Source organism: Rhamphochromis sp. 'chilingali' (assembly GCF_963969265.1).
Source record: "Rhamphochromis sp. 'chilingali' genome assembly, chromosome: 16".
Taxonomy (NCBI): domain Eukaryota; kingdom Metazoa; phylum Chordata; class Actinopteri; order Cichliformes; family Cichlidae; genus Rhamphochromis; species Rhamphochromis sp. 'chilingali'.
Window position 1 is genome coordinate 12,487,654 of NC_137943.1, and position 25,323 is coordinate 12,512,976.

Here is a 25,323-nt window from a genome sequence, read left to right on the forward strand (position 1 = left end):
AGAAGCTGATAAACGGTGTACGTGCGGGAGGAATAGTGGAGAAAGTAGTGTTGTTTTTATGAGCACCCTCGTCCATAACCTGCGTCGTATTGGGGAATTTGTCTTCTACGTCATGACTTTCTGGCCAATCGGCTTCTTGCTCTTTCTCTCTTTTCCCAGACCTGTCACTGCTCAGCCAATGAGATAGGCTGGGTATTAGAAGATAGCCGCCCATAAGAGACGAACAACAAATATGGAGTTTTAAAATAGTAGCAAGTTGGCGGCCAAAAAGACCCTAAAACTCGGCGTTTTTGTAGTTACACGAGTGGTAGTTTTCTACCTGACTGAAGTGACGCGATGCAATCATATCAAACGTAGTTTATGTTTTGTAGCAGGCGCCGTTGAACGGGTAAACAGTTCGGTATCTTGGCTTCGACAAAAACAAGGCTTAGTAGCTAGCTAGCTAAAGCAGTAGCATTTGCTGGTTTTCACCCTCACCGTGCTTTGCTCAATAAGAGACGAAGAGCACGACCCGGGCAGAAATGGAGAAGGTTGGTTCATAGATACTTCATTCCTGAACTGTTTAAGTTGCTATTGCGTCGAATTGCTTGTTGTAGCAAGTGCGACGTGCTGTAAATAGTCTGTCACGTTACAAATACGTCACCTTGATAAATGTGAAGGGCAGGAGTTGTTTGTGCAACCTGCCTGAGTGTGTTTTACATCTGGTAGTGTATGTGTGTCGCAGCTGTAGTTACACTTAAGTGTTTATCGTCTTATTTTTCTGTTGTGTATACAGAGAGATTTCTTGAAGGGACTGCCCGTCTACAACAAAAACAACTTCAGCAGGTTCCATGCAGACTCGGTGTGCAAAGCCTCAGTGAGTGAGGCTTGTGTTTCTCATCATGCTCAGATGTTTTCATTTCTAATCTGAGCTCAAGAACGTTTTGTCATGTTGTGATGCCTTTATTGATGTCTGAAGCAGTTTAAACAATAATAGACTAACTTGGGCCTCTGTCTTATTCTTTCTTTTTCTTTTGGTAGAACCGTCGACCATCTGTGTATCTTCCAACTCGGGATTATCCCTCAGAGCAGAGTAAGTACACACCCAGTGAATGGCCTCTAGGCTTTTACGTTCTTTCTCACAGATTGCTAAACTTTGGACTGATGTCAACTTGTCATAGGCTTATCATTATCACCTTACAGTGTTGTGAAAAAGCATTTGCCCCTTCTTTGTTTCATATTCTTTCTTTTTGCATATTTGGCACACTTTCATGTTTCAGATCATTAAACTAATTTTAATATTAGTCAAAGTAAATGACTGAGTAAATACAATATCCACTTAATTAACTGATCATTTGTCAGGGGACGCCTGCTTAGCCCTGTGTGGAAAAAGTAATTGCCCCAACCCCTGTGCAGGCATAAAAATCTCAAAAAGGAACACATTATAAAACAATCTAAAGAAACAGCAGAGAAACAAAGTCACTGACCTCTATCAGTCTTTGGTTACAAGCTGTTTCTAAGGCTGGGACTCCACTGAACCACAATGACAGCCATTGTCCACAATTTGGGAAAACAGTGGTGAACCTTCCCAGGAGTGTCCCATTACGTATGGCATAAAACTAACACAGCATTTAATAAAAGCAGCATCATACCGGCAGTCAAACATGGTTGTGGTAGTGTCACGGTCTGATGTTGCTTTGCTTCTTCAGGACAACTTGCTGTAACAGATGGAACATGAATTCTGCTCTATACCAGAAAACGCTGAAGGATAATGTCCTGCTATAACTTTGTTCTGAAGCTCAAGCTTACTTGATTTATACAGCAGGACAATGATCCAAAACATACACCTCTGAAAGGCTCAAAAAAAGGTGTTGGAGTGGAGTGGACTAGTCAAAGTCTAGACTTACTGTAAATCCAGTTGAGATGCTTTGGCATGATGTTAAACAGGTCGTTCATGGTAGAAACCCCTTCAATATGGCTGAATTAAAACAATTCTGCAAAGAAGAGTGGGCCAAATTACTCAGCAAGTTCACAGCAATGTGAAAGACTCATTACCAATTGTCACAGAGATTTGATTGTAGTTCTTGCTGAACACAGCTGAGACTGAGGAGGTCACTCATCCAAGTGACGAAACGTTCTCTCATTGAAAATGCTACGTCCAGATGAACAGAATCAACCTTTTGGGATGTACTTACCTGGATGATTGAGCATGCATCAAGACAGGGAAATGTGTTTTTGGATAGCTTTTTTCCTTAAAAAATGAAATCATAATTTTAAAAACAGGCAGTTAGTCAGGTTGTCTCTGTCTAACATTAAATTTTGTTTGATCCAAAACATGTAAGTTTGACAAACACGGGGGGAAAAACAAACAAACAAAGAAATCAGGAAGCTGGCAAATACATTTTCACATCACTGTATATGATGTCTCATATTGTTACTCTCAGCAGTAGGCATTAGATGTGTGCAGTCAAGTAAAATCATTTATAAAATGCTCTATATGGTTGGAGATGGCTCATCATTTAACATGTTCACTTTGACTCAAATATATTGTCTACCTATTTATGCATTTAGAGATTATTGGCTGATTCATTGATATCACAATTCTTTTTATTCCCTAAACATTGATGTCTGCATCTTCACCAAAAGTCACTCTACATAAACACTCTGCATCTATTATGCATTTCTACATTTGTTTTCTCTTTTTGCATTGTGTGCTTTTGTGTTTCTCATGATCAGATCATCTCTGTTTTTGTTCCTCAGTCATAGTCACAGAGAAGACAAACATCTTATTACGTTATCTACATCAACAGTGGGATAAGAAGGTAAAGGCTTTTAAATATCGTTCATCTAATGGAGGAAGCAGTTTCTAACTATATTGTCTATGATGGCACGTCTCCATTATGTTGTAGTTCAATGGTTAACATCCTTTTCCTTACTCCATCAGAATGCGGCAAAAAAGCGAGAACAGGAACCAACAGAAGGGGAGAACACGGCACCTCCACGAAAAATTGCAAGAACAGACAACAGAGAGCCGAATGAAGCTTCATAAACTGCTGCGCCATCGATTCTCTGAGTAGAGACTGACCCACTCAGACAAAATGCACGAGCCGCTGCAAAATACATGTTTGCAAACAAGTTCGCCACAGCTGCACAAGCAGTTTGATTTCAGACCACAGCTGTCAAGTTGTTCTTAATGTTTGGACTTGACTTTAGAGCTCCTCCTTAACCAAATACCCTTTTCCTCAGTTTATTCACTGCTTTCATGCATTGTTTTCTTCACTTTGAGGAGGCCATACTTCTACTTCAGAGGTTTGTTTTTTCTTTTCATAGTAGTCTTAAAATGATCAAACATCTACCTCCTTATTGCTCAGTCCCTGTGGTTTTATTCCACTTACACCCATGTAGTTTTTATTTAAAGATGCCAGGGATTTATAAAAAAAAACAAAACTTTTGGGCTGACCCTTTAAAGGTTTACAGTTGCAGTAATTCACACATATCTGAAATGTGCATGTGCTGTGAGATGACCTTGTGGATATTTTTCAATCAGGAACTTACATTTTTGAATTATGAACAATTTCTGTTGTTACTTATGTCATTTTAGGTAATCTTTTTAAAGATTACTGCTATTACAATAAGTGGAAATAATTATTTTAATAGTGGTTCAGGTTTAGCGTTAGATTCAGGGTTTGTTTTTTATGAGCTGTGTTGCAGAAACAAGACGAGTGATTGAAGAAATGTTTGTTTTCTCCCGATGAATAATAACTATAATGATTTATTGCCTTATGTGGAAGTGAGTGTGTTTCCACTTGCGTCTTAGGGTGCCCCTTGGTTTACATTGTGTTTCAGGAAGATTAAGCACTGCAGAATTGGATGGACTTTGGTGTAAGAAAACATCCAAGCCAATATTTATACTAGAGGATGCAATTTTTACTTGTACATATTTTGTAGCTAAAATCTCAGCTTCTTAATACTTCAGCAGTTGGATCTTTGTAATGGCACCATCAGCACAGTATTTGACTGAATATGTGTAAATTTACACTTTAGCCATACTGTTGTTTTGAGGGACTACTGAGCATCCTAGATGTAAATGTGCTGTTCTCATGTGCTTAAACACGTCAGTCATTTGAGCCATGTTGAGGAAATATATTTGGATCAACAAGGTTCAGTACATACATTGCGAAGAGTGAAGCTGCTCCCATGGCTCTGCGAATCTTGTATATTTGTACAGTATGTGTATTGTGATTGCCCTCACCTTTTTATCAGGTAACAAGACTCACTCCAATTTTGTCTTTCCCAAGCTAGCTGTAGTTATCCTCAAATTGTTAAGACAACTTTTATGCTGTAGGGAGTTTCTGTAAATGAAACAAAAGCATTTAACTAATTTGCTGAGTTTTTGCACCTTAGGTAAGAAATACCTTTTGAAAAGTTTAACCTGCTACAGTGTACACGAGCCAGCCACAAATTAAAACTGACCTTATGTCATGTCGATCCCCCCTCGTGCAAGAGCTTTGAGTGTGTGGAATTTAAGGGATGGGTCAGTGCTTTGGGCTCTTTGTGTTGGTTGAGCTGTTCCTGGGCAGTTTGATGTTTGGCCAGAAGCAAGTGCTGTCCTTAGTCCACTTATGTACTTTGTTTAAACGCCCACTTTATTTAAGAGAAAGTGGGTGATAGACTTGTGTATTTCATCTTTCAGAGGTTTTATCAGTGTGTCTGACTCATGAATGTTCACTTTCGTCGCTTGTGCAGGTCAGTGGAATGAGAGTACACGTAGATTTCACAAGTACTACTTTAAACCTGAAAGAGGCAGTGTATTTTCTTTAGCTTCATATAAGAGTCACCCATTTCTCCTGATGTCTTATGGTTTGTATTCCATCACTTGATTAAGTTTGTTGTTTTGCTTTGAGTTGATTGTATAGCTGTATTGTCAGTTTTGGATGTTCTTGTATAGATTGCTCTCTGACATGCAGTAAAGATGACTCTGTAATCAGCAGCCAGTCTTTGGGTGAAACTGAAGAAAGATCCTTCTTTCTGATTGCATGTGCAAATATGCAGGTAATATACAACACTTTAAACACTTGTTTATTTTTTTATAGCTTGGCACCTGAAAGCTTTAATACCATGTTTATATAAGAGAATACACCAATGACCACTTAAGTACAGTTCTTTTAATAATTGGTTGGACCCACTTGTACCCTCAGAAATGCCTGAATTCTCCACAGCATAGATCCAACCAAGGGCTGGAAGCATATTTCAGAGGTTTTGGTCCATATTGACATGATAGGATCACACAATTATTGCAAAATGGAAATTGCTCAAATTTTCTATTGTCCAGTTTTGGTTAACCTTTGCAAATTGTAGCCTCACTTTCCTGTTCTTTTCTTGACAACAATCACACCTGCTTTGGTCTTCTGCTGTGTAGCCCATCAGCTTCAAGGTTTGATATGTTGTGCATTCAGAGATCCTGATAATTTGAGTTACTATTGCCTACCTATCAGCTCAGTTTCCAAAATACTTAAGACCAACCTCTCTAGCACCAACAACCATGTGTTCCTTCCTTTCCCGTTCTGATGCTCAGTTTGAACTACAGCAGTTCATCTGGACTATGTCTGCATGGCTAAACAAGCAGTTGAACAGATATACCTAATAAACTGGCCTCTGAATGTATATGAGCGTTTTAATTCAAGCCCTACATCCAGCAAAGAAATTGATCCAGCAGCGCGGTCAGTCATACAGTGAGTGTTTTATTTCTCGATGGGCGTTTATTAAAGTGAGATTTATTTGCATCAAGGAAGTACATTCACTAATTTATGTAGTAAAATAATTCATAGAAAATCAAAGTTAAGAAAAATAGAATATTTTTTTATGGTCACAGTGAATAAATCTGACCTATTGCGGAGGAATACAATGGCTTTGAAAGTGCTTCACAACTAAAAAGACATAATGGAGAAGTAATGCATGCACATAATGCAACATGCATTTTATACAGGCATCAAAATGAAGGAGAAATAAACACAGAATGGCAAGTTGCTGCTCGTGACCTCTGACAAAAGGGCTCATTGGTGATAAAGTCCTGGAAATTGAGGGGGGGAGCTATCGTTCACATCAATACAGTGTTTGGTGCTGTTGAAAACCACTCATGCAGTAATTGAACCTTCATTAAAGGTTACTCAAGCTCCATTCAAGGAGTTATGCTTACTGTACATTTTTACATGGAAGTTAGATAGTCGAGTGTTAATAGATACAGTTTAATGTTTTGTGAGAAGTAAGTTGCATGAAGTGTGAAAGTCTAATCCTCGCTGACTTTACATGTGGTCCTCATGACTAATATTCTGCAGTGCAGGTGCATCAATGTCACTTGTATTCTGCTCTCCACTTTATAATAATACACTGGTTTGGCTGATCATTTATTAAGTCTTTGAGTTGGAGCTTTCTAAATCAGTCAGTTGTTTCGATTCAGCTTTATCTGACTCATTCGAGGGTAATTCCTCTGAGGATGTGTTTAACTCAACCCTACTGGGTTGAGTGTTAGCAGCCTGGGTGGTCAGCTGTGTCCCATTTGCGCACACCACAGTACCCTCTGACTTGCTGAAGCTGAACAGCTTCCCAGGACTGAATGTCCGGTTGGGGGATTGTGACCTCTCCTGGCCACTAGGGGGAACTGAAGAGGTCACTGTTGACCCCTGCGTGGCTCCAACTGCCACTGCTGGCTCTTTTTTCACCTCAGGTGACTTCAAGAACTTCAGAAATCCCGGGAGCTTTGCTTCGCCTCCCGTTGGGGACTGAGCCGGTGAGCGTGACGTGCCGGAGGAGAACTTCCCCTGAAGAGGAATGATCTGCTTAAGCTTCATCACATTGTTGTTTCCCAGCAGAGAGCTTGGTCTCTTGGGCTTGTCCCCTGGCTTGCTTACTTGTGTTTTGTCATGGTGATGCTGGTGCTGGGTGTCTGCCTTATGGCAGTCACTCTCCTGACGGGCTTCGGCCTGCAGCTCAGCATGACGCTGAAGCTCTTCTTCTTCACGCCGGCGCCTGAGCTGCTGCTGGAAGTGTTGTTGGGCCTGCAGCTCATGCTTCTAAAGAGGGAGAAGTTTGACATTAAAGAGAGAAGATGAGGGATAAATACATATAGAAATATACATTGAAATATTATCCATTTAAAATATATATATACTAACAGTGATGAAATGCAAACATAAATACAAATATCTAGATTTTTTTCCATTTTGGCTCATAGTTGTGTTGCTATCTCTATAATGAGACTTATCATCACGACAAGATGCCAACAAGACTATACAGACAAACACAAACAGTTACTTCTTCATTACAATCAGAAAAGGCTTCACTGGTGTGCATTGTTGGATAATGCACACCATGAGGCACCAAGGGGCACAAATGTAGAGATATACAAAGACATGACACAGTATGCAGCCAACAGCAAGCCTTACGTTGGCCGAAGGTCTTTCAAGCTATCACAGTTATACCTTGAAAGCTTCCCTTCGTCGGTACTCTAGCTTGGCCATCTCTTCTGCTACCCAGCCAGGGATATCAGGGATGGCAACATGGATGATGTACTTTAGGAGGATTGCAAAGTGCTGTAAACCACCAAGACCACAAAGGGACACTCTCAACACACAGTTCCACCAAGGCACAATGGCATTCTCCCACTCCCGCCTGTCTTTAATATTTCTATTGAACATGTCATACAAATACCAAAAATCACAATAAATATAAGAAAATAACATTTTCCACATTTACAGAAAACAAACAAAGGTCTTCCCTGCCAAATTTACACGACTGCAAATACCTCCAATAGGACGATGGAGATGATGGTCATTTCAGGACTAAGCCAGGGGAACAGACGTTGAAGCTGCCCGCACTGACCAATAAGGTAGCAGTTAACTATAATGGCTATCAAGCCCATGGCCTCCATCGCAGTCTGGTGACACACAGGGAGAGATATTTACATATTATCAGATGCCCCTGCTGTGCACACTGGAGCCTGGAGGCTTTTCTGACATTTTTCAAAGCATGACACACACTGACCTGCCATTGTCCTATGTTCTCCACCCTCTGCCCAAACGGTCTCTGCAGGCCGGTACAGAGCTTCAGGGCATCGCTGCGTATTTCGATGATGTTGTTGATAAGGGCGCACATGGCCGCCAGCGGAAACGCAGAAGAGAAAAGCACCACATAGCCAAACTGAATGAACATCTCCTGGTAGTCCTGAAGTGTGTCCTGTCAGGGTCAAGTTGTCGTTAAGCAACAAAATTTCTATTAAATGTTAAATTATTTTCAATTTAAGTGTAGTCCTACCTCGTATGTCTGCATACAACTCTCAATCTCGGCCTGGGTCAGAGTGACAGTTTTTGGCTCTTCCGGTGGATCGATCCATGATTTCTTGTCATCATTGCCCTCCCCCACATTCCTTCTTCTCTGACAGACAGAGGTGGTATTGTCTTTGGTGTCCTGCTAAAGTAAATATTAGACTGCTAATGTAGTAACAGGAGCTTTAATTCTATAGCTTTGCATTGCATACTTTAGTTGTGATATTGTGAGATAAATGACTCTCAAACAGCACAGTGTAATATTGAGACCTTTGATACCTATTAAAGCAAAGGACGTCAATTTTGCATCTTAAAGACATACGGCAAGAATACGAAGCAGCAATAGAATCTGATACACAGTTCAATTAAGAAAACCACATACTTGAGGCAGCACTTCACAATCACTGTCCTCATCGCAGCTATCAAAAATACTGGAAGGATCCATGCCCTCCTCCACCAGCGTGGGACTGTCCTCTAGGGAGCTGTCATCCGCTGCCTGCGTGTCCATTGTGACATCCTGGTAGTCGACCTTCTCGGTGAAGCTGACTTTACGTTGCTTCATGGCACTGTCTGTCATGTCCCACTCTTCCTCTGTCAGCCTGAATCCTGCTTTCAGATCTCCTCTTCTCTTTGGCTCTGGGTTACCGTTTGCACTGTGACTCACAGGAATTCCTCTGGGACTCAGAAAAGAATAGGATGTCATTGAAGCTTGAGCCTTTCCCAGAGCCAGGCGGCCATATTTGAGCACGATGGCTTGGAGAAGCTCCCACAGCACCTTTGGAGTGAACACACCGAGCTTGTTTTGCTCATACAGGTAAGGCTGAAGGACCTCTTTGATGTTCTGTAAGAACTGGCGGAAAATCAGTAGAGTAGCTAGCATCTGTGAAGAGAAGGACGGGATCTGTTACTATGCTGAATGTAAGAATGACATCAAAGCAAGACCCAGTGATTGTTGAGTAAAAGAAAAAACAGACTCTGGGATTCATAATAAACTGGTGCTTAGTTCAAGAAATTGTGGGTGTTGCTGTTAAAGCTTTGATCTTGTATGATTTAAAGTTTAGGGCAACAAATGCAGTGTTTCATTATTATGCCATGCTGTGCAATAGTCTTGAGCAACCCTCAATTCTTTAAATTTACTTCTGCACCATGCATCGTTTGCACTGTGACTGACAGGGATCCCTCTGGGACTCAGAATGGAATAGACTTGTTTCTAATTTTTGTTTTAAACTGGTGTGGATCAGTAGTTCTCCAGGCTTTCTAAAGGTCTTCCAAAGCTTTTCTTTAGACATTGGCTGCTTTTTCACTCAGTCCTTGTACCTGACCAATTTCTTTTTGTGTGCCAAGTTGCAGGCTTAAAAACAATCTACTGCAGACAGACCGTTTCAGAATCATTATCATTTTGACAGATAATGGAACAAAAGGCACCCTACATCAGAAGATCTTTGAAGGTCCTTCAAGAAGCCTGGAGAACTACTCCTGATGACTGCTTGAAGAAAGCTTTCTTAGGAGAGTTCAGGCTGTACTGAAAAATAAAGTGGTCATATCAAATATTGACTTTTGAGGTTGTTGGAACAAACTGGTTTTTGCTTCATCTACTGTACTTTCATTGTTGTTTGCAAGTTTAAAGAAATCACCGCATCTATTGTATTGGCAAAATACAAAAAAATGAGGGATAGCTGAAGACCTTTATACGGTATTACACAACTAACATTAAATCTCTCACCTAAACAGTGACATTGGATTGTAGCCTTACACTTTGCCACGTGACTCTATGTTCACTCACTCAGAATTTGTAGACTCAAACAAAATACCTGCCTTAATGTAACCTTTGCACATTTGAAAAAATGGTTCACCTATAAGACAGCAGTAATATTTACTATAATATAACATAGCATACTATTGTCATATTGTATTTATAAGAATTTTGGGGATAAAATACCTTTTTTGGGTGTGTAGTGCTTTTTTAATAAAAAATAAGTATTTCTACTAATGCTGCATTCATGTGCTGTTGGCATAATTAGTTTCCAGTTGGGAAAAACACCCCTTCAAAAGGAAACAACAATAAAAATTCAAGTTGCTTAGCTGTTGACATCACACAGTATATATATATATATATATATATATATATATATATATATATATATATATATATATATGGACCTTATGAATTTGAATATTCAAGTCATTTTTGTCATGTGATCATATGGTTTGAGGTTGTTAGTTTATGTCTTTGTAGCTGAACCTGAATTAGATATAAAGTTAATATCAACAACCATTAATGTAATGTTTTATTTCCACTTCCTGACTTGAATGGAAATGAACTCATGTGAAAAGCCCCCAAATACTAAATAAAATATGGCGCTCATTTTAACTTAATAACCAAGCTGTCTGCAGCTGAAAAAAATCCTTTGGTTAATCAGTTTGGTTGATAAAATTGCAGACAACAACAAGGTTACTACTGCAAACTGCCAAGTTTCAGGTGTAGAGTCGCTACTTTGGGCCACGGTGCCCAGTGTTCAGCAAAGTGACATTTGGGCATTTGAAGATAAAATTACTTTTAATAAATAAAACTGTGGTTACCTCCTTTAGTCTCTCCATGTCCTTGAGGTAGAATCCAATGTAGAAAAGGCTAAGGTAAGAATTGATGAATTCAAACTGCAAAACAAGAAGAAAGCATTGCAGAAATGCAAACGCTCACTCACTCACTCGTTCATGGTAAACTGTTTTTATCCCCAAATGAGGGGAAATAATGACTTACAAAAACCATCTTGATGATGAGATTATTCTCATAGGCACTCTGGAGTCTGTAGTTTTCTAGGCAAAGAAATGCAAATAAGAATAGTGTTATTCAGTGTGCAGGAGTTTTTCCTCTAACAAAAAGTAAAAATGCAGACTAGGACATAGGACAGCCTTCTACATACCAAAGAGTTACATAATCTAAATCACAGTCATGGGCAAGTACGCTTCATTAAATTTAATTTCTTCTTACCCATGTCATTGAGCCAGTAGGCGATCTTCTTATACACTTCATCACATACAGTTACTGTCATGGCCAGAAGTATCTTCGGAATGAATCTTGTAATACTAGGCAGCTCCTGAATCTCCATCACCACTTCCTGCAAAGTGAAATAGAAGTATGATACATTTTTAATGGCCTGTTCATTCATGTCTCAAATCCCTGGGCTATTTTTAAAAGGCCGTTAAATGAATGTGAGCAGGTAGGAGGTGTAGTTGATTATGGTCTGTTTAACCTGTTTTAGAAAATAACACATTACTCAGGACTACCAGTTGACATGGATCTTACATTCTTCATAGCTTTTATTAAAAAAACAAAACAAAACATGGTAACGTTATGACAGAGTAAAGATAGACTTTATTGGTCTGAAGCAAATTTGTTCTCACTTTTTACCTCTCTTGTTAAACTCCTTATATACTGTATTTATTTCATTAAGAGTAGAATTAAACACAGATATACATAATCTCCATGACTATATTAAATTCATTTTGTCTCACTGAACCTGCACACGGTTGTTCTGGGTGTCAAACCTGCAGTTCTAGGCAGAGGAGCATAGCAAGGAAGACGAAGCAGAGACAGAGGAGGCAGATGGGCAGGCTGACCAGCCATCTGAACAGAGCTCTCTTCCAGGGTGGGTAGTAGAACTCCTCACAGCCAGTTATAGGACTGCAACGCTTCACTCCCTGCAGAGACAGCAGAGGAGGAGGGAACAGACGGGGCAGGCTGAATATGAGATTGGAGGCTATTTTGGGATTTTTGTCATCATTCGAAGTGTAAAAATGAAATGAGGTGTCTTATCACAGCAAACAGCTAATTCTCTCTATATAATTTGTTACATGAAACTCGTGCCATCAGTAAAATTTGCAACATTGCCTGCCAAGAAGTCAGATCTTCCTACTTTGTAGAACTTCCGGTTATATGTATTTCTTCTTTAAAAGCTATCACGCCCAACGTGGGGCTCGAACCCACGACCCTGAGATTAAGAGTCTCATGCTCTACCGACTGAGCTAGCCGGGCTTGTGCTGAGGAGTTCCCACACTCCCCTTTTGAGGCATTAACCCCCCCCTTGCAGTTTTCTATTCATTCCTCACAGCAGGACACAGTGAGTTGGACACCTCCACCCCCCGCGCAGACACACTCACACTCACACAATACTCTTAGAAACACGTTGATCACATTTCCTGGAATTGTGACGCAACTGAGTTGCTGCAGAACTGAGTAACTGATCCCTTGCATCATGCAAAGACAGCGATATAGCTTTTTACTTTGATAAAAATGGAAATGCTGAATAAAAGAATTCAATGTCTGCGTGTAAATCCATTAATTTAAAAAAAAAAAGCTTTAGAAGTTTATTATCATTATCACTGAAAAATTCTTGGTGGTATAAGATCTGAAACAGTGCTCACCCTGAACTGAGGTCTGGGCTCCTCTAAGGACTCTGTGGGGGTATCCAGAGTGCCCCACCTGTAAGCCAGCTCTGCCTCTCGCCTCTTCCAGCGCTCCAGAAACAAAGTCGCCCACACAACGTTGAAGAGGGCAAAAACCACACAGCAGATATCCTGACTGGTCTGAGCAGGAGCATTAGAGAACCAAAGACAAAATGCTGTAACATGTGATGATAAAGTTATACCATGCAGTGCCACTGATTAGATTATTTAGTTTGTATCATGTGTTGCTTTAACTTATAAACAGTTTAAGCATTTTATGAAAAACATTAGAGGCAATTCAGTGGAAATTTCATATTTACTTTCATGCATACTACCCCAGTGTTTACTCCTTACATGTTACATAGCGACTGTGCGATCGTGAAGAGGGATTTTTGTCTGTTCGGCTTTCACCGTGCCAGCACGTCAGCTTGACCATAAATCAAAGCTGCCTACTTCCTGTCGGGGACTGCTATCTTTTCAATCTCACACATTCAAATTAAAAGCCTCTGTGCCAGAGTATTTATAGTGTCAGGAGAGCCAAACCAGAAAACGATACGCTGAAACGAATACGATTATTTCCGTGTAGATCAACTATCATCTATTTGAATATTTAGTGGTCCACAGCCATATGTTTGATGACATAATACTCTGAATTTGCTTTATACAAATACATTTTTTTCAATTTCCACAACAAGCTAAAGAAAAAATTAAATATTTTCCTGAGATTAATATGCTTTTTTTTGTTTTTTTTGTTATTTTGCCCCTGTACACCACCACAGTGGATTTTAAATCAATGAAGGTGTGACTGAAGTGCAGACTTTCATGTTTAATTTAAGGCCTTTTACAAAGGTTTGGCTTGACCTGCTTTGAAATTAAAGCTGGTTTTATACACAGGCATCCATTTCAAAGGAAATTGGACAAACTGGCATAATTTTAATTGTAAAGATTTTTTATTTATTTATTTTTAAATCCTGAAAATCCTTTCAGGCTGTCCAGGATCTGTGTTCAGTTGCTGCTTGTTTGTGGGTCTCTACATTCAGTTTTGTATTTAATACCTGAAAAGCATGCTCTGTTGGATGACAGACCCAGCCAGTGAAGTATATCCGATTTCTTTGCTTTGTAAATGCACCGTGAAGCAATGTCTGATCAGTTTTGTAATATTTGTCTGAGGCTGAGTAGAGAGTATAGCCTTGTACACTTCCAATTCATCCCATTACTTCTATCAGAAAACACTAGTGAACCGGTTCCACTGCAGTCATACCATGACGCTGCCACCAACATGTTTTAATAGATAATGTGGCATGCTTCATGAGCTGTTTCTCTACTTCTTCTTGCTTTTCTTTTCACTCGTTAATTTTGGTTTCACCTGTTCAGAACTGTGCAGGCTTTTGTGTTATAGGTGTTGTCTGGGGAAGCATAATCTGGCCTCCTTGTTACTGAGTGTATCCAGTGTTTTGCACCTTGTTACAACAAGGAAATACAAGAGGAACAAGGAAATACAGTGTTTACAAACCCTTCCACACATGAAGGCAACTGTTGATTGTAGACTTGATGTAGAGTTGTTTAAATTCTGTACATTACCGATTGTTGACAATGACATGCCTACATCCTCAAGGGTGTTTTTGACTTGGCTACATGTTGTGAAGTTGTGTTTCCTGGAAATAATTTTTTCATCAAACACTCTTTTTTTCTAATTAATGATGACCTGCATTTGCATCAACATCTATTTGGACCTCATAGTGAGAACAGAAGAAATACCAAATACAAGCTGAACACTTGGAATCAGCTCTAGAGCTTTGATCTTTTCCTAATTAATCAAGAAATAATGAGGGAACGTGCTTTTTCTGTTTGTAGTCAATTGTCCAGTTACTTCTGAGTATTTGAAACCCACTGTGGTTGTGTACAGAGGCAAATTTACTGTCAAAAATCTGTGTCCAAAAATTACAAATGTTTTCAAGAAAGAAAAAAAATGGTCCAAGTACCTGGTCAGCCTCTGCTAGCATCCAGAGGAGAAAACCAATGACAGCAGGATAAAGCATGGAGTTGGTGTAGAAACCCAGCCAAGAAAAATACATGGCAATCTTCACCCCAAAGTAGTCACAGATGTCATCTACAAAGTAGAAAAATTGAAAATGTTGAGGGTTTAGGATTTGAAGGCATCACATAATGTTTTACAGTGTCATTTAATATTCCTTATAACTGTATGTAGGCCTAATGGAGGCCTTCTGTTTACTGCCCTCCAAAGTAAATGTTCCTACCGAGGGGCTGCCTCTCACATACAGCCTGGACCCAAGATGTCATCAGCTGGTTGAGTATCCTCTGCTCATGAAGAGGAAACATTTGCTGGATCACCCCCCGAGCTATCAGCTCTGGAACTAAAGAGACACATCAAGTTTGGAAAAACATGGATTCTAAAATCTCATGTAATCAAGCAAAAAAACAATACATTAAGTTTATCTTAGTGAAACAAGTAAAACTCTAACAGTGGATGTCCTGATAGTTTTCAGTGAGGGTTCTTGTGTTAGAACAACAGATGTTCATGATGAACTTGGCATCTATTTGTACTTCGGATAAAATATGAAATATTGCATTTAAAAGCAAATGAATTTGTGGAGTGTTTAAGGAATGCCTCAATATAAAGTGCTCATAAAAACCCCCCAGCATACTGATTGGCTGTCCCTCCAGGAAGTGAATGTTGTGAAGCACCTCCCCGTGCTTGGCTCGCAGGTTATCGAGCCAGTACTTAATGATGCTCTGGCGCTCCTGAACAAAACCACGAACACGAAGCAGGAAAAAAAAGGAACACATACATTTTAATCCGTTTATACTGTTTAAGATATTCAAACATGACCCAGGGTTTGGCTTCTAACCTGAGAGGTAAAAAAGCAGAGCTCGCTCTCAATGTTCTCATAGATGTTGTCCTCCTCACAGGAAAAGCGCCGCATGCCACCACCAAACTGTGGTTTAACGTTCTTGTGCATGCCCATCTGCTCCGCTCCTTGCAGTAAGCTGAGGGTGAATGAACAGCAGCATAAACCCTGATGGAGAACTGACACTGCACAGACGCGGCACTGAAAATGTTTCATTATTTAGGTACATTAAGGGCCGGTGAATATCAAACTGCAGTGAATACAAGTGGAGGTGGAGGATGACTTGTCACATGTGTTCAAAATAATTTTACTCTAATACTCTAATTACATTTCTTGCTTAGAGTTTGTTCATTGACTGTGACATTTTACACTTAGTACTCCATTTTCAGAGCCACAAAATTATTATTGGAACAATTGACTAAATACCAATTTTTTTGGGCTGGGTAAGACCTGGTCTTTTGTAACACAGCTGGTCATCTGCCTCTGACTCCCTTTCTCTCAGGCATCGTCCTCTGTCACACCAAATTACTGCATGTCCTCCTTCACATCCATGAATCTCGTTTGTGGTCTTCATCTTTTCCTTCTTCCTGGCAGCTGGCACAGTCTTTTTCCAATATATCCACTACGTTCTCTGCACATGTCCAAATCATCTCCTTGCTTCTCTAACTTTGTCTCCATACCACTAAACCTGAGCTGTTCCTCTAATGTACTAATTTCTAATCTTTTCCACTCTGGTCCCTCCCAATGAAAATCTTAACATCTTCAACTCTACTACCTCCTGTCTTTGTGTTCATGCCACTGTATCCAAAACATAAATCATAGCAGGTCTCACCCGTCTTTCACTCTTGCTGCAATTCTAGAGTCACAAATCAACCCTAATTCTCACCTCCACCCACTCCACCTTGGTACATTGTTAAAATGAATGAATGTACTTGCTAGATCTTCAACACCAATAAAAAAAAAAAAATGACCACAGAGGACAACTAAAGCGGATGAATTGTGAATTTTTTTCCTTGGTTAACAAAAACACTTCAGACCAAGTCAAGAACACTTTGGAGGAGGTATCATTGTCAAGATCTCCAATCAACAGACATCTTCATGAGTGTAAATAATGAGAGAAAACCACCAGTTAAACTCAAGAACTAGAAGATCAGATTAAACTTTGCCAGAAAACATCTAAAAAGCCTCCACAGTTCTTGAAAAAGAAGAGATGAAACCAAGATGAGCTTATATCAGAATGATGGGAAGAGAAAAGTCTGAAGAAAAATCGAAACAGTTGATGAAATAAAGTACACCACATCATCTGTCAAACATGGTGGAGGTAGTGTTATGGCATGGGCATGTATGACTGGCATGTTTATCGATGATGATGATGCTGATAGAAGCAGCAGGATGAACTGTGATGTGTACAGCTCTGACTCAGACAAATTAAATGGTGCAAACTGATCAGACAGAGCTATCCCAAATTGCAAGGAGGTCTGGCCCAGATCTGGTATTAAGCCGGCAATGTATCATGCCGACATCTGCACTATTATGCACATGTTCTTATTACATGGCTTAATTAAGGTACACATTAGGCTGACATCTGGGGCCAGAGCTGAAACTGTTCTGGGCCAGCACAGGGCCAGTAGTGTGTCTGTAACTGGCCCGTGGCTGCACTCAACCAGTAGCAGTTTTTGATACAGGCGACACGGGCGGTTACCCGGGGCGGCATCGTGGTGGGGGGCGGCATCATAGGCATCGGCAAAAAATAAAAATAAAAAATGCTCGTTCTGATGCGGCCCCGACGTCATGCCAGCGCATATTGGGAATGGCAGAGGCACTGATCGGTTTTCTATTTGCTGGGAGTAAGGGTGCCCTCTGTTTGTGAGGTGCGCCTGCTGACTGCAGTACAGGGAGAAGAGGGTGGGGCAGCGGGGGATTCTCTGGCTGGCTGGAGTAGCATCTAATAACCAACTCGCAAAATAAAACAAAATAAAAACAAAACAACAAACACAAAAACACCAGACATCATGATACAGACTTATAATTTGCACCGATGTTTTTTCGAAATTCTATACGCGAAAAGTGAGCGCGAGAGCCCTTGGTGCGCCTGCTCGCTGCTGAAGTCAAAGTAAACTTTCTTGTCATCTCCGCTGCATACAGTCCAGTATATAGAGAGATGCCCCAGAGGGAGTGTTTGCCCAGGGCGCCAAACAGGCTAGAACCGCCTCTACACACAACTTACACATGGCCCACATAGGTAATCCACACATGGGCCAGCAAAGGACCACCAGTGTGTCTGCAATTGGCCTTGTGCTGGCCCATGTGTGGGCCACCTTTGGCAAACCAGATCCTGGCCACCAAAGGGCTGTCATTCTTTGCGGTATGCGGGCCATGTCTAAGCACATTGTGTGGGCCAGATTCGGACCATACCAATTTTGCTATGTGGGACAAAGTGCAAACACAGCATTCAAAGCCTTTGGTAATGTCCATGAGTTCAAGACCTGAGGCAGTCATTGATTACAAAGGATTTTCAAATATTAAAAACAGTCCTCGTATTTAAAATTATGTTAGTTTAAAAAAACAACAACTTTTTTTTAAAAAACTCTTTAATTAAAGCTGAAACTCTGGGCTTTAATCTTAAAATCCACTGTGACGGTGCACACAAGATCACGTAACGGAAAAACAAAAATAACTGTCTACAAACAGTAGACAGTTATGGGCCTAACTGTATATGCCAAAACCATCTAATCATATATGTAAAATTAATACTTCACATTTTTGTATCTAACTGCACCTAACTGAATCGGAGCTGTAAACACACAGTTCTTTCATACCAAAACACATTTATTTGCCACGACCCAACACTAAGTCCGGGTATTTGTTTGTGGCTAAGATGAAGCAGGTGTAAATCAATAATGGTATAAAATGTCAAAATGGCCTAACACACAGACAGAGTTTGAGTTACCTACTTCTCAAACGTTGTTGTGATGAAGAAGGCGTTTGCCTGGGTGTGTTTATGCTGTCGAACCTGGATGCTGACTTGTGGGATTCCAACCCGAATCTGATTAAGAAGCCACAGCAGAGTGTGGTCATCTATTGTGTCTGTAGGGGAAAATGTTGACATTTTTTATCAATCGCATTAATGTCATTTACATGTAGTTTTATTACAGTCTACATTAACTTGGCAGGTTTAGAGTCTCGTTTATCAAAATTATAAGGAAATTACATGTTTGATGCTGTGTAAGGAGGCTGAACCAAAGCCAGTTTTTCACAGCTCTGACTGAAGTGTCATGAAGCAGGGAGGTAGGTGGGAGGTGGAGGCGGCAGTAACAGGCCTTTCCAGTTAAATACTTGTCTCCATTTACCACAAAGATTTTTTTAAAAGCTATTGAGGAAGGACTGTAACCAATCAATCTTTTTCAGCTGACTATGAAAAATTTGAACCAGTAATGAAACTGTTATAGACCTTACTAACACTAAACATCACACTGAAAAGCATTTACAACGTTAAGTTCATCTAACGTGGAAACGCTTTAAAACAGGTGCAATTTATATATAAACATGTGCCGTCTGTGTTTCTTTCTATCAGATTCAGCTCTGACTGTTGCACATTGTTGAGTTACAATTTTGTAACAGCTGCTGTCTTTGATTGCTTAGAATAAACTCATACTGAGCCATTTATGGTTGATTAAAAACTGCTTCAGCTGACTCGATAAGACTACATTTTCTGGTTAAAATTCAAGCGTGCCTGCCTTGATTAAAAACTGCAGGTACGCAAGATAAGACAGTTAAGGTGCAATTCTGTGCGTCATGTGTGCACTTTCAGATGAATGACTTAAAACATCAAAGCGTAAATAGGTGGAAACAGTTGAACTCTAAACAATCAAAGCAGCCGATGTTTCTGCTGAAGGTCGGCTCAAAAGGAAGTGTGTGCAGTGAAAAGATTTTTCAGAGTGGTCATAAAAACCAGACGCGCATTCTTCAGATTTGTTTTCTTAATCATAAAAAATCTTCACAGTAATCGTAAGATCCAATGTCGAAGAGTTTACATTTCAATTCCTGTTTTACCACTAAACATCTTAACAGTCTCAACCATCCCTTTACTCTAATTAAGTTAAATGAAATTCATTTTACATTATATATATAAGACATTATATATATGAGACATTATATATATAAGAACTGAGGTTATATATATATATAACCTCAGTTCTTAATAATGAGGATAATAAAATTGCATAAACACATTTTATTGACAAGAAGACATTTCAAATACATATTAAATACTTAAGCTGAGAAAATGTACCATTTTATAATGATTACATGTCTCATAAAAAGGTTGGGACAGGGTCGTGTAAACCACCGTGTAACATCCCCTCTCCTTTTAACAGCAGCCTGTAAAAATCCGGTGACTGAGGAGAGCAGTTACTGGAAATTTGGGAGAGGAATTTTGTCAAATTCCTGCCACCATTTACAAATCATACATCATAGCAGGTCTCACTACCATCCCTTTCACTCTTGGTGCCATTCTTCTGTCAGAGTTCACCCTTGACAACCGTGTCCTGCCTGGACTCTCTTCTTCACCTTTATTGTCCTTTGACTGTTGCATTATTTAATCCTTATATCTGCCTTCACTTATCCTACAGACATCTGATGTTCCCTATAACTACATTCCTGACACCACCTTACTGCCTCCTATCTCTTTAAGACTGCACGTTCTGCACAAGATGTCATCCACCTGTGTGCACCTTCCTCCAATCTTATATGTCATGCCGTGGTCCTCCCTCTTACCTCCCTACCAAAGCCATTTCTATAGTTTTGGCAAAAATCCACCCCCATCTGTCCTTCTGTGTTTCTCTCCTTAACACCATACCCACTTAACACCTCTGTTTCTGTCGCGCAAATGTCCATTGACGTCTGCTCCAATCACCACCCTCTTCCCCCTTCAGACACTCTCTTGCATGTCATCCAACTTACTCCAGAGTTCCTCTTTCTCTTTTTATTCACATCTACCCTTTTGGGCACTTTGAAAATCTCTTCACCTCAGTAACACTGTTCACACACTCTTCCAACAAGATTACCCCTACTTCATTTCTCTTCCTACTTACAGCATGGTAAAACAGCTTGAATCCACCTACAATGTTCCATTCTACCTGGTCTCCTGCACACGTAATATATTTAGTTTCCTTCTCTCCATCATATCAGCCAGCTCTCTTTCTTTACCAGTTATAGTCCCTAGATTTGCTACTTTCCCCTGCCTTTCCTTCTCTCTCCTTACCTTCAAACATGCCTTCCCCTTTCCTCTTTCTTTATCTTTCAACAACAGTAGCACAGATTCCTCCAGCACCCTGTTGGCCAACGGCACCCGATGCAGTCCTTGTTAACCCAGGCCCTGACCGGACATGGTTATCTCATTCTTTATGATGCACATGTTTGATTTGGTTAAGATTTTACACTGGTTGGAGGATTAGGAGTCCCCCTGCAGTCTTGGTCAAATGTCTCACTTTAAACATTTGATGTTTTCCGTATTCCACTGTAAGTACAATATGTATTTATGAGATCAGCAAATAATTGTATTCTGTTTTTACACAGCATCCCACCTTTTTGGGAATTCAGGTCGCAAAATGTACACCTCAAAACCAGGACACACTGTCTTGAAAATGAAGAGTAGAAATACCAGACAGATGCAGTAAACTGAACATATATGCTGCAGGATTTCATGTCACCAAAGATTATTTACAAAAGCAGTCTAACATAGACCCCACACAAACGGTGTCATGTTAAAATGCAACATAATGTATAGGATGGGACTTTCGTGTTGTATATGTGAAGGTTTGGCCAACGAATTCACAGCTTCATTAAAATACACTGCAGAAGGGGATGGTGTGCAAATACAAGCACAGTAAATGGAAGATTTCTAATTGTCCCCAGAGCCCATCTGATAGTCACAATCATCTGACTAAGTGGGTGGCTGATCATCACTGATATTAAATGAACACTGTTCTCTCTGCAGCAAGGGCTTCAGCACAGGACAGACAAAACAAACAGGACACGTCTGAGCTTACTGTACCTGGGAATGTCATCAGTATATCACAGTTCTCTGTGGGAACCATCTTTAACCAGGACTTCCGTGACATAATAAAGTGCCTGGCCTGTAGAAGTCGCTTCCCAAACAGTTTATCTAAGAAAGACAGGTAATATAGAGAAAGGATGAGACTGGGTCAAACTGGGGTTAACAAAGTTTAAGGAGAAAAAAGACAGATGCTAACCACAACTGACCAGTTTTTCATTGATATCAGTTTAATCACAACATTTTCCATTCACTATTAACTGTTTGCTCTGTCATGGTGACATAGGGACTGAAATGTAGAAAATAATGAGTCATCTCCAGTGAAGGTTAATAGTGCTGTGACTGAGCAAATGTTCTGAGAGGCAAACAAACAAACCATCTGCAAACTGGTCGGTGAGTAAATAGTCACTAACAAGCTACTTTTTCAAGCCTCTCTAGATAAAAATTAAGTGCTGACAAACCAACAGGCCTCGGTTGTACTCAGCAGCGTCATCCCACTTGTGCATTATAACGACACGCTGAAGTCTGAAGTCATCATTTTTATTGCTGTGCCTTTCACACGTTGGTTTTCAGTGGCTCACGCTCAGGAGCGACAGCCACGGTGATGGGCGAATCGCTTCATAGTTCACTGAATTATACTGTAACACTCTTTCAGTGTGTGCCTGTCTTCTGGATGTCACATTCTGCAATATCACATCACCTACTTACAGCACGTATTAGCCCTCTTTCTGAGGGCCTTCGGTGCTGCTGTCATCTTCTGTGTTACAGTATTTTGTGGCTCACTGCATTCAATACAAAACTAATAAACTCCAACATCAATCACACCTAACCAGAAATGCGATGAATAAATTCATAAAGATCTGACGTTTTGTATGACATAATGATGCGATCCAAGCCAAGCTACAGACACTGGCCGGTTCTACTCCATGTGTTTCAGAGTACTGCACACCGATGTTCTCGCTGGTTCCCCATGACAGAAATGCTCATTAAAGCCATGAAGAATCCTCTACTTGAACGTGTGTCTGACATGCAAATTTCTCTCCTGGGAAGAAGCATTTTATCAAATTAGGGTCAAATTATCTTTAAATGATGAGCTTATTTAATAGCCTATAAGAATGCAATGGAGCAGGTGCACACCATGAGACATAATTATCATATTAATTATAGATAAATTAATACATAACATGACAAACAAAATTACACTTACTAAGCACTGGCTATCGGATATTTTTTTTCACAGCTGCGTTTTTATATCAGTCCAGGTTTTGCAGTTTGTTTTGCTTTTCTGATCATTAATTGTGATTTTAACATCTAGTTTACTGATACAAACGTGAGAGGTTTCACATAACGAATGAGAATGATGATATTTATCAAGCGCAATGGGACTCTAAAAAACAAGTCCAACAGTAAATATTAAATATTAGATCAAATATGAGACTGTGTCTTAGTTTACTCTGTGTCATATTTTTGTTGGGATTCATCAGACAGCAAGTTATAGCTCAAGAATGCTTTTAGAAAGTTACTTCTCAACATGTTTTTTCCGTTTGATTTTACTACTAATTTAAATATTTATTGAGGAGTAAGCCTAAATATTGTTTACATACTCTGTTGCCAAGTCAAGTTGGGATGGGGTGGTTTCCCAGCATGCAATGGTCAAACAGCAGGCAAGAATCCATGAAGTGCAAAGTCTTCAACAAACAGGCTACACACAAACCAGAAAGGCGGAAGCTTTGATAATCTGCTGTAGCCTCCAGATTGACAGAGCAATGGGAAATGGTAGGATATCTTTCCAAACCTTTGAAAGTTTAAAGTTCTTTTTTATGTATGTATATATATTATGTGACACCAAAGTTCCCCCCAGTGTGGTTTACGCTGGCTGGTTGAAGTCAGATCGTAAATGAAAGCAGTATCGTGACACTGTTCAGGCCTGGACTGTAAGGGTTATACAGTAAGAGGCCCAGACTATTACCCGAGTCTTTAATAAAGGCAAGGTATCTATGCGTCCTGAAACATGCCACCACAGAGCAAACCCCCATGAATTGTCACAGAAGAGTGGAGTAAAAGATGACAGCGCATATAGTTCTCACTGCTTTTTATAATCTTCATAATCCATCCATCCATCCATCCATCCACCTCTTGCTTACTCACTACTGTAGCATGCTATTTCTCCGTGTAAAGTCACAGCTGACATCTGAGCTCGCAGCGCATTATTTAGTGTCTTCGGAGTATAGCGCACAGTATCCGACAGCCCGCCGGGACACACACCTCCGTTGCATATCAGCCCTTCATGCACCTGTGGACCAGAAAGCCTGCCTCGGACTCTTCCCGGGCCTGCCTGAATCGGAATGCGCACCGTGTAGCGGCGAAATTAAAGGACACGGAAACCTCAACCCAGTCACAGACGGATCCCTCCTGTCTCCCCAGTGAGTCATTCAGTAAAGTCTGTTCAGCACCAGTGACTGCACCATATCGTTTGTGCATTATCCCCATTCTCTCACTCATTTCTTTTTTTCTTTTTTCTTTTTTCTTGGTAAAGGCACACAAACACTCGCTTTCTGTGACCACAGAGAAAGCGAGTCCACACACACATTTTGCAGTTCACCCCTCTCCCCACCCCCTCAGTCTTTCTCTGCGATACTCACTCAACACTCCAGACGGGGTTGAGGACGTCTGTTGATGCTGCTGCTGGTTGTTGGTCCTGTCCTGCTGCTGTTCGCTTGGCACCGTCCTCTCCATCCTCTCCCCTGCCCCGTCTCTGTCGCTTATGGCTGCGGCGCTGCTGCTGCTGCCACTGTTTACAGTAGCATCGGCATCAGCTGCCGCGGTGCCCGCCGCTTGCATGGTGGTGCACAAATACTCCAGTTGGTGAATTGGCTGGAAGACCGCACCGCACGGAGGACTCTGATTTTTTCGTTTATTTCATGGCTGTTGCGTGCAAAGGGAAACCCTAATGTATGTGAAAGATGAGGAGGAGGAGGAGGAGGAGGAAGAGGAGGAGGAACATGATCATGGCATGTACACGTTACGCGCACCAGTCGTGACTGTGTGACGACAGAGTTTTAGGGGAACACCTAGCAGACTGCAGGTCCACTGGCGGTATGAAGGTGCACTTTATGTTTTGGTTTTTTTGAAAAAATATATTTATTGAAAATCTACAAAGTGAACAGGATTGTATTGAGTCCCTTCAGGATTGGAAGTTCTCGCATATTAAATTAAGTCAGTGCTCAAGCTTAATAGCCTGTTATCACCAGGACTTAATGGCCTGTATCTGTAACTAATATACTTTTGATTGTAAACTCGTAACCAATGGTTTTTAAATCAATCTTCTTTCTGCCCAGGATATCATCGGAGTCTTTTGCGAATTAAAAAAATTAATTCAGACTAGTTTGCTTTTTAAATCATCTTCTGAGGTTGCAAGCAGGAGAATGCAGCCGAGGAAGTGGTTACCATGGCTTACCAGGGGTCTAGTGGTGACAGCAGCTTCTATACAAGTCTGTATGCACGTGACACTCAGTAGTTTGCTTATTACACAGCAGTAAATTAAGAAACCTGACAGTCTGACATGGTCATGTTTTTAATAATCCCTGAGTCATATCTCATTATTTTGGCATCTATAAAATGTGGCTCTGGACTGCATATGGAAGCCTTTTCATTT

At 40.4% G+C, this 25,323-nt stretch overlaps 2 protein-coding genes across 3 annotated transcripts; one reads left to right on the forward strand and one right to left on the reverse strand.

The window, feature by feature from the left end:
• The first annotated feature begins 191 nt into the window (after nt 1-191).
• Nucleotides 192-4,963, forward strand: LOC308383892 (DET1- and DDB1-associated protein 1-like). Its single transcript, XM_080862096.1, has 5 exons — nt 192-530; nt 776-856; nt 1,021-1,072; nt 2,740-2,801; nt 2,924-4,963. Exons 1-5 carry the CDS (start codon nt 522-524, stop codon nt 3,026-3,028), a joined length of 309 nt encoding a protein of 102 aa, XP_080718222.1. The 5' UTR covers nt 192-521; the 3' UTR covers nt 3,029-4,963.
• On the reverse strand, nt 3,665-24,594 carry LOC308383891 (anoctamin-8-like). Of its 2 annotated transcripts, none has more exons than XM_080862095.1 (18): nt 24,311-24,594; nt 21,669-21,779; nt 18,568-18,700; nt 15,614-15,752; nt 15,410-15,506; nt 15,002-15,118; nt 14,726-14,853; nt 12,723-12,884; nt 11,847-11,999; nt 11,290-11,416; nt 11,059-11,114; nt 10,881-10,955; nt 8,683-9,180; nt 8,290-8,442; nt 8,020-8,211; nt 7,781-7,912; nt 7,458-7,568; nt 3,665-7,049 (listed from the first exon to the last, which is right to left on the reverse strand). In XM_080862095.1, exons 1-18 carry the CDS (start codon nt 24,507-24,509, stop codon nt 6,387-6,389), a joined length of 3,246 nt encoding a protein of 1,081 aa, XP_080718221.1. In that variant the 5' UTR covers nt 24,510-24,594; the 3' UTR covers nt 3,665-6,386. The 2 variants fall into 2 exon arrangements, with proteins under 2 accessions (XP_080718221.1, XP_080718220.1); XM_080862094.1 differs by having other exon boundaries at nt 8,290-8,445.
• Between the last annotated feature and the right edge of the window lie 729 nt (nt 24,595-25,323).

Excerpts from the sequence above, each read along its gene's own strand:
- LOC308383892 (XM_080862096.1), top strand. Across the intron at positions 857-1,020 it reads ACTCGGTGTGCAAAGCCTCA|AACCGTCGACCATCTGTGTA; the intron begins GTGAGTGAGGCT and ends TTCTTTTGGTAG. Across the intron at positions 2,802-2,923 it reads ATCAACAGTGGGATAAGAAG|AATGCGGCAAAAAAGCGAGA; the intron begins GTAAAGGCTTTT and ends TTACTCCATCAG.
- LOC308383891 (XM_080862094.1), bottom strand. The coding sequence starts at position 24,509 with ATGCAAGCGGCGGGCACCGCGGCAGCTGATGCCGATGCTACTGTAAAC. Across the intron at positions 8,446-8,682 it reads ATTGTGAAGTGCTGCCTCAA|CAGGACACCAAAGACAATAC; the intron begins GTATGTGGTTTT and ends TATTTACTTTAG. Across the intron at positions 7,569-7,780 it reads TCTCCATCGTCCTATTGGAG|CACTTTGCAATCCTCCTAAA; the intron begins GTATTTGCAGTC and ends GGTGGTTTACAG.